The 12,752-nt window shown below is 39.0% G+C and overlaps 1 protein-coding gene across 1 annotated transcript; it reads left to right on the top strand.

Moving 5' to 3' along the window:
* Nucleotides 1-248: 248 nt before the first annotated feature.
* LOC113454203 (vomeronasal type-2 receptor 26-like) lies at nt 249-12,092 on the top strand. Its single transcript, XM_087916128.1, has 6 exons — nt 249-562; nt 1,489-1,780; nt 2,806-3,666; nt 4,871-5,098; nt 6,809-6,935; nt 11,185-12,092. Exons 1-6 carry the CDS (start codon nt 321-323, stop codon nt 12,090-12,092), a joined length of 2,658 nt encoding a protein of 885 aa, XP_087772254.1. The 5' UTR covers nt 249-320.
* Nucleotides 12,093-12,752: the final 660 nt, after the last annotated feature.

The following is a 12,752-nucleotide window of genomic DNA, read 5'->3' as shown; positions in this document are numbered from 1 at the left end:
ACATATTCACAAAGAAAAAGCAAAACTGAAATATGCAACTGTTGTTTTCTTCTACAATACTGCAAAGTACTAGTAATTTTGCAAGATGATTATCTCCCATGTAGTTGCCATTCTGATAATGGTATCTTCTACTTCATGTCCCAAAGGACAACCAATATACCTTGGCACAAGAGAGAAGCTCTTATCAAAATATATTACTAAAATGTATCTTGACATTCAAGAAAGGAATCCAATATAGACTGCTTGGTGATCTTTCTCTGAACATATCTAGCGGAAAGTGTGAGAGAAACTAAATCATCCAGAAATCCTTATAGGCTCTGATGTCCACAAGGTGTTTCTACCTAATGACATTCTTTCTGTTTCTGATATTACTGCTACTGCCTCAGACTATGTCTAATCTCACAGTTGCTACTTGCAATATCTATTACCCTCTGCCAATAAGTCACCGGTATTATGAGCCAGGGGACCTCAGCATTGCCGGTATTATTTCCCAAGTCTATACATTTTCTGACCCTGTGACTTTCAATCAGCATCCATCTCACAACCTCCTAAATGAGATTGGGTAAGCCAAAATTTTTATTAATTGTAACATTTTCCATAACAGGGTTTCTCAACACAAATTGTATTGTTAGTTTAAACAGACAATTCCACCAAGAAAGGATAAATGGTGCTAACATGTGTTCTTTTTATATTAGCTTTAATTTAACATGTGCTTTTTTTAAACTAGCCTTAATTTGATGAGTATGGTGAACATTCTTATTGAGCTATTCAAACTTCCAACCTCTCTCTCTCTCTCTCTCTCTCTCTCTCTCTCTCTCTTCTTTCTTTCTTTCTTTCTTTCTTTCTTTCTTTCTTTCTCTTTCTCTCTCTCTCTCTCTCTCTCTCTTTCTTTCTTTCTTTCTTTCTTTCTTTCTTTCTTTCTTTCTTTCTTTCTTTCTTTCTTTCTTTCTTTCTAACATACAATATACTCCACATAATATTTCGCAATACCAAATGCAAAAAATGTCAGACATGAAAATATTTTCTAGGCAAGATTCAACCCCTTGCCTACTTGAGAGATTTCTTAAAGGAAATCATATGATATTGATTATAGGTAGTCCTCAACTTATAAGCACAACTGAGCCCAAAATTTATGTTGCTGAAAAAATTGTTAAGTGAGTTTGTCCCATCCTATGACTTTTCTTGCCAATATTGTTAAGTGAACCACTGCAGTTGTTAAGATAGTGACATGGTTGTTAAGTGAATTATAAATACATAGACACTGAGTGATTTCCCCCACTGAAGATGCATGGGTGAATGCAAATAAATGAATAAAAAATAGAAAGATGAGCTTTGAATAGTCCAAATGGGAATGAGTCCATCCATGGCTTCCAAATAAATATTACTGTTAAAATGATATTTTAAGACAACTCTGATTGTATGGCCTAAAGTTTTGGAAGAAAATTTAGCAAGTTTCTGAAATTATTCAACGTATAAATCACACTGCAGATTTGTGACTCAGATTTACCAGCATACCCTGGCCTTTGCGTTTGCCATAATGGAGATTAATGGAAATTCCCAGATATTATCCAATATCTCCCTGGGCTTCCACATCTATAACAGCCATTTTGTTGCAAGTTGGATATATCTCGCCTCACTGGAGCTTCTCTCCACATGGAGCAACTTTATCCCGAACTACAAGTGTGATAATAAAGATAATATTGTTGCAGTCATTGGGGGACCTGATTCAGATGTGAGTTTCTTTATGGCAACTATTCTGAGCAATTACAAGCTACCACAGGTAAGATGTGAACATAGCGCTTAGAGTCTGAAAAAACTAGAAGGGTGTCCCTTCAGCCTTGATATAGTTTCTGTGTGTGATATAACATGTATAAACATTACAGATCATAATGGATAATTTGTAATAGAATGTATAAAAATACTGGAATAGCATCTTAAAAAGTGATACCCTATGAATCACATTAATAGACCTCCATAACTTTGGAAGAAGTTGACCCAAACCTTGAAGAACAAGAAGCTGGAGTGAATTTCCACATCCTCTATTGGTAACAAAATGAAATTAATGCCAGTCAGGGTGGTGTGTGTTTGTGTGTTTGTGTACACATATATAGATGATAGATAGATGGATGGATGGATGGATGGATGGATGGAGATAGATAGATAGATAGATAGATAGATAGATAGATAGATAGATATAGTGATAGAGATAGATAGATAGATAGATAGATAGATAGATAGATAGATAGATAGACAGACAGACAGACAGACATAGATAAACATAGACAGAGAATATAGATATAGATCTATTTGTTCACAATGTAGAAGATTTTAATATTCATTAGAATGTGTGATATGTGGCTACATTATCTTTTGATTGGGTTGTGCAGTATAAATTTTGATAGCACAAACATACAAAATCTCCCTTCTGATAAACCTTTAAAAGCTGAGAATAGGCAGAAATGTAGACATGGACATGGACACACACACACACACACACACACACACACACAGCATAACAAATACCTATAGTTTCCTGATATTATGAATTGGGAGATTGGATGGATGGTACAATATTTTACAGCAAAAGCATTTACCAGGATTGTATGAGAGTTGTGCATTTGTATGCATGTACATCAAAATAAGCAAAATGCCATGTTAATGTCCACCCTAACAGGTCTTGATCCTACCTACTTTTCTTCTTCTTCTTCCATTCTTTCTCAAAATATGACATGGATATCCTCCCTTTGGACAATACAAGTTGTACCCACACTCATCCTATCTACTTAGTCTTTCTTTTCTTTATAGCTTGGATATGGTTCTTCTCCTGTGATTAATGATCCATCCCAACATGTCTTCTTCCAATGGATGTTCCCTAATATTAACCAACAGTATGTGGGGATGCTCCAGCTGCTTTTGCTTTTCACGTGGACTTGGATTGGCGTCATTTTTATAGAAGATGACAATGGCCTCAGGTTTGTACAGAAGGAACTTCCAAAGTTTTCCCAAGGGGGAATCTGTTTTGATTTCATAGAACCATTGCCACCTCTATATTTTAAAACTGGCATTCATGAAATGGTAGACTCATGGGTCAAATTGTACCTCTTGATAAGTGATAGCAAAGTCAGTGTTGTAGTCTTGCATGGGGAAATTCATACTATGATCGTTTTGAGAATGTTTCCCAGAATTCCAGAACTTGAATACATTCCTAGGAACTCAAATGGTAAACTCTGGATGATGACAGCCCAAATGGAGTTCACTTCTGTTCCTTTTCAACGATTTTGGGACATAGATATCCTTCATGGTTCCTTAGCCTTTGCAACTCAATCAAAGGAGCTGGTAGGTTTCCACAATTTTCTTCAGATGAGAAACCCTTATGTGGAAACAAGAGATGGTTTTATTAAGGACTTTTGGAAACAGATATTTGATTGTTCCTTCCCAACTTCCTTGGAAGAGGAAAATGTTTGGAATCTCTGCAGTGGGGAGGAGAAGCTGGAGACTCTTCCTAGGTCTATTTTTGAGATGAGCACGTCCTCCCATAGCTATAGTGTCTACAATGCAGCATATGCTGTAGCCTATGCATTGCAATCCATGAGATCATCAATACTGAAACATGGAATTATGTCACAGGGAGGACATAAGAACCTTCTGAATTCATTTCTGTGGCAGGTAATATCCTGAATACATAAAGTTTATGTAATTCAGCCTCCAACATATGGTTAGATATTAGTTTACTGCCTATGTAAAAAGGTCCAAAAGCATAGCTTTTTCCCATTAACCCCAACTAGAGGAAATGAACTTACTTTAATGGGTAGCCTAAAGTATGGATTTTAGTGAATTCAGAGACAGGAGAGCACTGGCTCTCTTATCATCTGAAAAATCCAATGACATTATTTTGTTTTTCTGCATTTCATTTATTTTTTTTTCTATTCAAGCTGGTTAATATAATAGCAATAACACTTAGATTTATATACTACTTCACAGTGCTTTTATAGCCCTTTCTAAGAGGTTTATTGCATATTGCCCCCAACAATTTAGGTCCTCATTTTACCCACCTTGGAAGGATGGAAGCAGTGATAGGATTCAAAACATTTTTACTACCAGTTCTGAGGACATTTTTACTACCAGTTCTGTGGACATGGCTTGGTGGGCGTGGCAGGGGAAGGATACTGTAAAATCCCCATTCCCTCCCCATTCCAGGGCAAAGATACTGTAAAATCTCCATTCCCTCCTCACCCTACTAACCTGCTTTCCAGTTCTGTTCTCCTGTGCAGGGCAACAAAAGGAGACCCAGCCAATCAGCAAAGAATAGATGGGGGCGGGGCCAGTCAGAAATGGTATTTCCCAGTTCTCTGAACTACTCAAAATTTCTGCTACCAGTTCTCTAGAACTGGTCAGAACCTGCTGAATATCACCTCTGGATGGAGGGCTGAGTCAACCTTGAGCCAGTGAGAATTGAACTGCCAAAGTGCAGTCAGCTGGCAGTCAGCAGAAGTAGCCTGCAGCATTGCATTCTAACCACTGCACCACTGTGGATAGTTATAATAGATAACTTACCTTGGTTACTACTATTGATTCATTTCTTTTGCTATTTCTTTTTTCTGTTATGTTTCTATTGGTATAACATGCATAGTTATAATTAATGATATTCTTGGTTTAACTATATTGTGCTCATATCTTTGTCATATTATTTTTTTTATCATTAATACCACTTCAGGTGAACTGTGATGTTGAATTGCAATTATTGATAATTTGTATAGATATAGCTAATTCTGACTTCTCAAATACACTTACCCTTATAAGGTATTATAATATTTGTATAATTTTTGTATAGCTTTATCACTTATTTCTTTTTGTTCCACTGACAATTTAGTTCCACTACCATCTACGAAAAGTCTCATTTAACAATAGTGTAGGGGAAATGATTTCCTTCGATCAGAATGGGAATCTTGAAGCAGGATTCGATATTATCAACTGGATCACGTTCCCAAATCTAAGTCTACATCGAGTCAAAGTGGGAAAATTTGATCTCAGAGCTCCTGAAGACCAGGTGTTCAATGTTTTTGTGGATACCATTAGGTGGCCAAAGACATTTAACCAGGTATTTTCAATATTTCTTTATTATACTTTTCCAACCTTTAGTATTTTAACTCAAGATGCCAAACTTACTTAATAATCCTTCTTGCTCCTATTTTGCCTACTACAACCCTGTGAGGTGTATTGGGCTGAAAAACAGTGATGGCTCAGAGTCATGCAGTCAATTGTCATGCCTATGGCAGGACTAGAATTAACATTCTTCTGGTTTCTAGGCCAGCATTTTAACTAATGCACCAAATTAACTTTCCTATATAGTTGGGGTCATATTATTCATTCAGGATGCAGATCATAAAAATAGTTGTATGGCCCTTAGATAATTTTTTAAAGCATTTTGCAGTGAATCAGATCTTTTCTGGCCAAAATCCATAGCCAGCTGATTTCAGTACCTACAAACATGTTAACTTTTCATATTATTACATAGAATTACTTGCATAATGTTTTTGTTCTTTTAAAAGGTAAAACATAACAAGAATATGAGGGGAAAATATAACTAATTTAATATTGGAGATGGCACCAACTGATATAACAACACACAATTCTACTGTAAAGCCATTGCCTCAAACCAGGAGATGGCGTTGCAGTAGTGGAAATGTTTGAATTAGATTATTGTGATTATGATTTAGTTACTTACAGGACTGTAATACTAGATTTTGGTTGGGATAGAAAATAAATGTATTGATTTAGAGCCATTTGCTGTGTGTCCATTCCTTTCTCAAACTAAATGTCTATGGAGATTCTTAGGCATCCAGGTCATAGTTGTCCCAACTGTGCTTTTTCAACAGGCAACTGGACTTTCTTGTTTTTCTTTGAAGACATTTTGAAAAGCAAAACATCTTCAAAGAAAAACAAGAAAGCCCAGGTGCCTCTTGAAAAAGCATCTTTGGCTCTTTCTCAAACTATTGCATTATTCTGATTATCAGATTAGAAGTACTTTTATGTGGTTATCTAAGTAATAACCCAATATTTCAAGATTCTGCCTTGTTGCTTTGATTTCCTTTGATCAAAATGGAAACCTGGAAGCAGGATTTGATATTATCAACTGGGTTACATTCCTAAATCTAAATCTACATTGTGAAAAATTGATCTCAGAGCACCCAAAGGCAAAGTTTCCAGTGTTAATGTCAGCCATTAGGTGGCCAAGAAGGTTTCGCCAGGTATTTTCCCCATACATTTGGGGTTCAGCTCATTGGTTCAGGCTACAGTTAATGAAATTGGTTGTATGGTCATATATAACTGTATGGAAGTTAGCTGAACTTATTTCCATTTTTTTTAAGTAACCTAGACCTTTTCTGTCACAGAAAAGTGATTTTCTACCAAGGTTGTAATTTTTATACAGTTGGGTAGAGAATACTTTTGCATATTTTTTTTAAAAAAAGGTAAATATAACATGATTTTGAAATGAAATGTAACACTGCAAATGGTAGAATTTGGTGGCATATATCACCCCACAATTCCACTACAAGACTATTGCCTCAAATCTGGCACAGGTACAAATGTTTGATTGTTTTTAAACTTGGTTGCTTATAAGATTGTAATAATACCTTTTGGTTGGGATCGAAAAAATGCATTTATTTAGAGGCACTTGCTCTGTGCACATTCCTTTCTCAAACTACTGTATAATATGGTTGTCTAATTAGAACCAATGTTGTATAGCTATCCCAGTATCAAATCAACATTTAAGGCTTCTGCATTGTCTGCTTCTCCTTGTGCCTAGGCTCAGCCTCTGTCTTTGTGCAATGAACCTTGCCATAAAGGTCACAGCAAGAGCAAGAAGGAAGGGAAGCCATTTTGTTGTTACGATTGCTTTCCATGTCCAAAAGGAAAAGTTTCAAACCAGATGAGTAAGGCTATCATGGATTGAATTTGAATTTGTAAGCAAGTGGTGGTATTTGTAAAACAGCATGTAAAGATCAGGCTGGATAGAAGTTGGTCTTCTTCCTTTATGTGAATGTGTCAGGGTAATGATTTAAGAGCTTACCATGATTATGATGATGTAACATTGGGAATGTGCCAGCAAGGTTTCTGGGCTGATACCACTTTAAGATCCTGCAATAAGAAGAGGCCCTGATGGGGCGTATCTCTCTCCCCATGTGTGCTTCCATGCAGTAATTGTTGATTTCTGTTTGTTTGAGGTCTGACTAAAGTACTTGTATGTATGTATTATTTGTAGATAAAATCACTACTTAAAATGCAAACCTTTGTGTCAGCTCTGAGATTCAGTTGCCAAGAATGTTATAAGGAATGAAAGGGGGCTGGAGGAGTTGGAAAAGTTCAAGGTTATTTTGTATGTTGCATTAAGAAATTTTAGCTGTAGTTAATTGGTTCTTGTGATTAACGAAGTGTAAGAAGTGGGAGGAGAGAAAGTGGATTGTGTGAAACGCGCTGAAAATGACTTTCAGTTTTGGAAATTTCCATAGACGTACCAGAGCTGTTCCTAATAAATCAATTGGAGATTATGCTTGTCTCGGAGTGATTGATCACCATGGACAATTTCTGCATGCCTAACACTCTGTATTTGCCCCTGGATTGTCTCACATAGTCACACTGTGCGCACTCTGACAGAATGCCAGAGACATCTTCAGGATCAAGTACATCGCCCAGTAGGGTAATTTAAAAAGTAAAATGTCCGTCACAAGAGCTACACTATAGTTTTCATGATTATTTCCTTCCTGTAGATCCCTTTTGGGATAGGGGCTTGATCCAATTGTTTATCCAGATCTGAAACATATCTGAAAACAGGGATCCATGTTTCCAATGTTATGGGAAATAGCTTGACTTTTTAATTTTCTTTTTATATAATGGCTTAAAATACATCCACATGTATCCACACTACAAAGAATGTAAAGGGAGGATTTTGGAAGCATCGAAATTTGAGTTCATATCTATGTATGAAATTTATGTAATTATTTTACCTTTTTATTTTGCCTTTATTATGATCAACCCTTGAAATGGTGACAAATCCAAACGCCATCTTGGGATTGCCACACAAGGGGGAGGAACATCTATCACAGACAGTGGGTGGTGGTACTCACAAGCAAACAGCATTGGCAGCCAGAACTGTGATTGATGAAGGTGGAACTGTGAGTGCTAAGCAAGACTGCCCCAGAAGCAAAGCCAATGATTTGCTGGTTGTTTGGCCAGATCAGCTGGAAGGATGGTGTGATGCCAGCCTACATAGGCAGCTGGGAGGTGGGAGCTCCTAGTGCTAACTATGTTTCATTTGAACTCACTGTGTGCCTAGATTCTAGCTCAATAAACCACGAGTGACATCCTGATTGTGGTTTTGGTACAGAGCTTGAGAATTACTTTATAAGTAACTCAAGCTGGTGAATATGCAAAAACTCCTCTGCCTCTTTTCCTCACAACAAGATTATTGTGAGGTTGAATGGGATGAGAGAAAGTAACAGGCCCAAAGTCATCCAACTGGATCTCCTCTGTAAGATGGGAGTAGAGATGAAACTTTATTTACAAATCTTTCCTGTTCAACATGCTATTTTTTATGCATGGGGTGGGAGGACTGTTACTGTTATTCTTTTCTCAAGATAAACAAGATTATCAGAAGCAAAACACATATCAACAATGTCTTTAAAAAAAAATGGAATTGTGTTTTGAGTCCCCAGTTTCTAATGACAATCAGTTATAAGGAAATGGATTCACATCCCTAAGGAATAAATGTGGAACTTTATTCAAATGTTTCAAACTACCTCATCTGTGGCAGATGAAAAAGACAAACCTGCCCATTTTCTGCATAATGATCTAACAGTGAGATTCAGGTTCCAGTCAGGTTTACCCATTGAATATCATGGTCAGCTTGGCCCTCTCCCTAAGTTGTCACTGGGTTCTTATTATACACTGCTCAAAGAAATAAAGGGAACACAAAAATAAGACATCCTAGATCTGAATGAATGAAATATTCTTATTAAATACTTTGTCCATTACATAGTTGAATGTGCTGACAACAAAATTATCAATGGAAATCAAATTTAGCAACCCATGGAGGTCTGGATTTGGAGTTATAATCAAAATTAAAGTGGAAAAAAAACACTACAGGCTGATCCAACTGTGATGTAATGTCCTTAAAACAAGTCAAAATGAGGCTCAGTAATGTGTGTGGCCTCCATGTTCCTGTATGACCTCCCTACAATGCCTGGGCATGCTCCTGATGAGATGGCGGATGGTCCCCTGAGGGATCTTCTCCCACACCTGGACGAAAGCATCCCTCAACTCCTGGACAGTCTGTGGTGCAACGTGGCGTTGGTGGAGGGAGGGAGACATGATGTCCCAGATGTGCTCAATTGGATCCAGGTTTGGGGAACGGGCGGGCCAGTCCATAGCATCAATGCCTTCATCTTGCAGGAACTGCTGACACACTCCAGCCACATGGGGTCTAGCATTGTCTTGCATTAGGAGGAACCCAGGGCCAACCGCACCAGCATATGGTCTCACAAGGGGTCTGAGGATCTCATCTTGGTACCTAATGGCAGTCAGGCTACCTCTGGCAAGCACATAGATGGCTGTGTGGCCCCCCAAAGAAATGCCACCCCACACCATTACTGACCCACTGCCACACCGGTCATGCTAGAGGATGTTGCAGGCAGCAGAATGTTCTCCACGGCTTCTCCAGACCTGTCTGTCACATGTGCTCAGTGTGAACCTGCTTTCATCTGTGAAGAGCACAAGGCACCAGTGGTGAATTTGCCAATCTTGATATTCTCTGGCAAATGCCAAACATCCTGCACGGTGTTGGGCTGTAAGCACAACCCCCACCTGTGGACGTTGGGCCCTCATACCACCCTCATGTAGTCTGTTTCTGACCATTTAAGCAGCCACATGCACATTTGTGGCCCACTAGAGGTCATTTTGCACTGCTCTGGCAGTGCTCCTCCTGTCCCTCCTTGCACAAAGGTAGAGGTAACGGTCCTGATGCTGGGTTGTTGCCCTCCTACGGCCTCCTCCTTGTCTCCTGATGTACTGGCCTGTCTCCTGGTAGCACCTCCAAGCTCTGGACACTATGTTGACAGACACAGCAAACCTTCTTCCACAGCTCGTATTGATGTGCCATTCCGAATGAGCTTCACTACCTGAGCCACTTCTGTGGGTTGTAGACTCCATCTCATGCTATCACTAGGGTGAAAGCACCACCAGCATTCAAAAGTGACCAAACCATAAGTCAGAAAGCACAGGAACTGAGAAGTGGTCTGTGGTCACCACCTGCAGAACCACTCATTTATTGGGAATATCTTGCTACCTGCCTATGCTTTCCACCTGTTGTCTATTCCATTTGCACAATAGCATGTGAAATTGATTGTCAATCAGTGTTGCTACCTAAGTGGACAGTTTGATTTCACAGAAGTGTGATTGACTTGGAGTTACATTGTATTGCTTAAGTGTTCCCTTTATTGTTATTTTTTGAGTAGTGTAGTTGGAAAAGCTGGAAAACAGGGCTAGGTGTATTGCTTAGAGCAGGCTTTATCAAACTTAAGGCCCATGGGCTGGATCTGGCCCACAGGGTACTTAAATCTTCCCATGGAATTAGCCTGGAAATAGCAAAGGACTGGCCCATAGTGCCTCTGGCAGTCAAAATGGGGCATGGGGGGTACATGCTCTCCCACACCCCATTTTCAGCCTAGATGTTTTCTGCAGCACCCAGCTAGCCAAAATGATTCGCATATGGCCCGCTGCACCCCCTTTTGGCCAGCAGGGTGCTGCCAGAAGCTGTCCAGGCTTAAAACAGGGCACGAGGGCTGTGTGTGGCCCCTCCTGCTCCCTCTTTTGGTCAGCAAGGTGCTGCAGGAGGCATTCGTCCCATCTCCCCCTCTGGCAGGCCTATGGAGGAGAATTACAAGGCTAATCTGGCCCTCAAAGAAATCTAGTTTGACATGCCTGGCTTAGAGCATCTGAAGGAAAGGTGGATATATACTTAATGAACCAATAACAAACAAGTTGACATTTGTTTGAGCCATGCCTAATACTTGAATCATTTCTTGAAATTTTATTTAGAGATCATTTTATGTAATGAGCCATTCTTTGTAACTTGACTAGACTTGCCAAATTCTTAATAAGAAAAGTTTTTTATTTTTTCCTTTTCAGATATGGATTTTTGCTACCAGTGTCCAGAAGATCACTATCCCAGCAAAGCCCAGGATCAGTGCATTCCAAAGGAGATCAGCTTCCTATCTTTCCAAGAACCTTTGGGGATCACCTTGGCTATTGTTGCTCTTTTATTTTCCTCCATCACAGCTCTGGTCCTCATGATCTTTGTTCAGCACAAGGACACTCCCATAGTCAAGGCCAACAATCGAGGCCTCAGCTACACCCTCCTGGTCTCCCTTCTGCTTTCCTTTCTTTGTCCTTTGCTTTTCATTGGTCAGCCTCAGAGGGCGACATGTCTTCTTCGCCAAACTGCTTTTGGAATCATTTTCTCTGTGGCGGTTTCTTGCATGGTGGCCAAAACCCTCACTGTGGTTTTAGCTTTCATGGCCACCAGGCCAGGGTCCCAGATGAGGACATGGGTGGGAAAAAGACTGGCACTTTTTATAGTGCTTTCCTGCTCTTTTGTTCAAACTACTGTTTGTACTGTGTGGCTGGTGGTCTCTGCTCCCTTCCCAGATCTTGACATGAAATCTTCATCTCAAGAAATAATCCTAGAGTGCAATGAAGGCTCTGCTGCCATGTTTTATTGCATGCTGGGTTTCATTGGACTCTTGGCCAAGATCAGCTTTACAGTGGCTTTCCTTGGCAGGAAACTCCCAGACAGTTTCAATGAAGCCAAATTTATCACCCTTAGCATGCTGCTCTTTTGCAGTGTCTGGATCTCTTTTGTTCCAGCTTACCAGAGCACCAAAGGGAAATATATGGTGGCTGTGGAGATCTTCTCCATCTTAGGCTCAAGTGCTGGATTATTGGTTCTCATTTTCTCTCCCAAACTTTATATCATCTTGATAAAACCTGAGCTGAATAACAGGCAACGACTCATAAGAAAAATCTGCATAAAGTGATTATAGGAATTAATCTCCTTGTACACAAGAGGAGTTAGATTAGTGGCAAAAGAAGTTAGATTAGTGGGTTTGCAATGAAAAAATGACCCAAACATTTTTCAAAACAGAAAAGATGAGCATAAATTTAATACTAAAATATATTATGTTCTATATTGCTTCATTCAATCATGGTTATAGGAAATAAAGAGAATGATTTACCTCATAGTATGGGCAAACTTCCTGAGTATGAGACCTTTAAAAAGTGAACCATCCTGCCCCCTGAAGCCATTAATTCAATGAGTCACAATAATTGTAGAGATTGTATAGAAAAATTCTGAACTGAAGCTTGGTGGTTCAAATCTGGATTGTTACTTAATGAACTCGAATGAAATAAACATATGGATGACAAACATGACATTTCAAAGCAAGCCCCAAAGGAGATGGGCTTTCATCTTAACACCATTTGTGTCATCTTGCTTGTTTTGACCCTATGTGAATGTACCACTAAACTGGTCTCTTGTTTTAGGAAGTCACATTATTTTGAAACTTTTTAGGAAAAGAGAAAACCTTTGCTGAAATCATGGGTTAGAAAATTATTTTCTGCTTCTACATAGGAAAGAATTTATAATGATGATGAGTAGGTGTTTGAATTCCCCAAAATTATCCAATTGATGCTAATTA

Source organism: Pseudonaja textilis, chromosome Z (genome assembly GCF_049901715.1).
Source record: "Pseudonaja textilis isolate UNSWEBS1 chromosome Z, rPseTex1.2, whole genome shotgun sequence".
Classification (NCBI taxonomy): Eukaryota; Metazoa; Chordata; class Lepidosauria; order Squamata; family Elapidae; genus Pseudonaja; species Pseudonaja textilis.
Note: the sequence above shows the minus strand (reverse complement) of the source record. Positions and strands in the feature narration are given on the sequence as shown.

Excerpts from the sequence above, each read along its gene's own strand:
- LOC113454203 (XM_087916128.1), top strand. The coding sequence starts at position 321 with ATGTCCACAAGGTGTTTCTACCTAATGACATTCTTTCTGTTTCTGATA. Across the intron at positions 3,667-4,870 it reads TGAATTCATTTCTGTGGCAG|TTCCACTACCATCTACGAAA; the intron begins GTAATATCCTGA and ends CTGACAATTTAG. Across the intron at positions 6,936-11,184 it reads AAAAGTTTCAAACCAGATGA|ATATGGATTTTTGCTACCAG; the intron begins GTAAGGCTATCA and ends TTTCCTTTTCAG.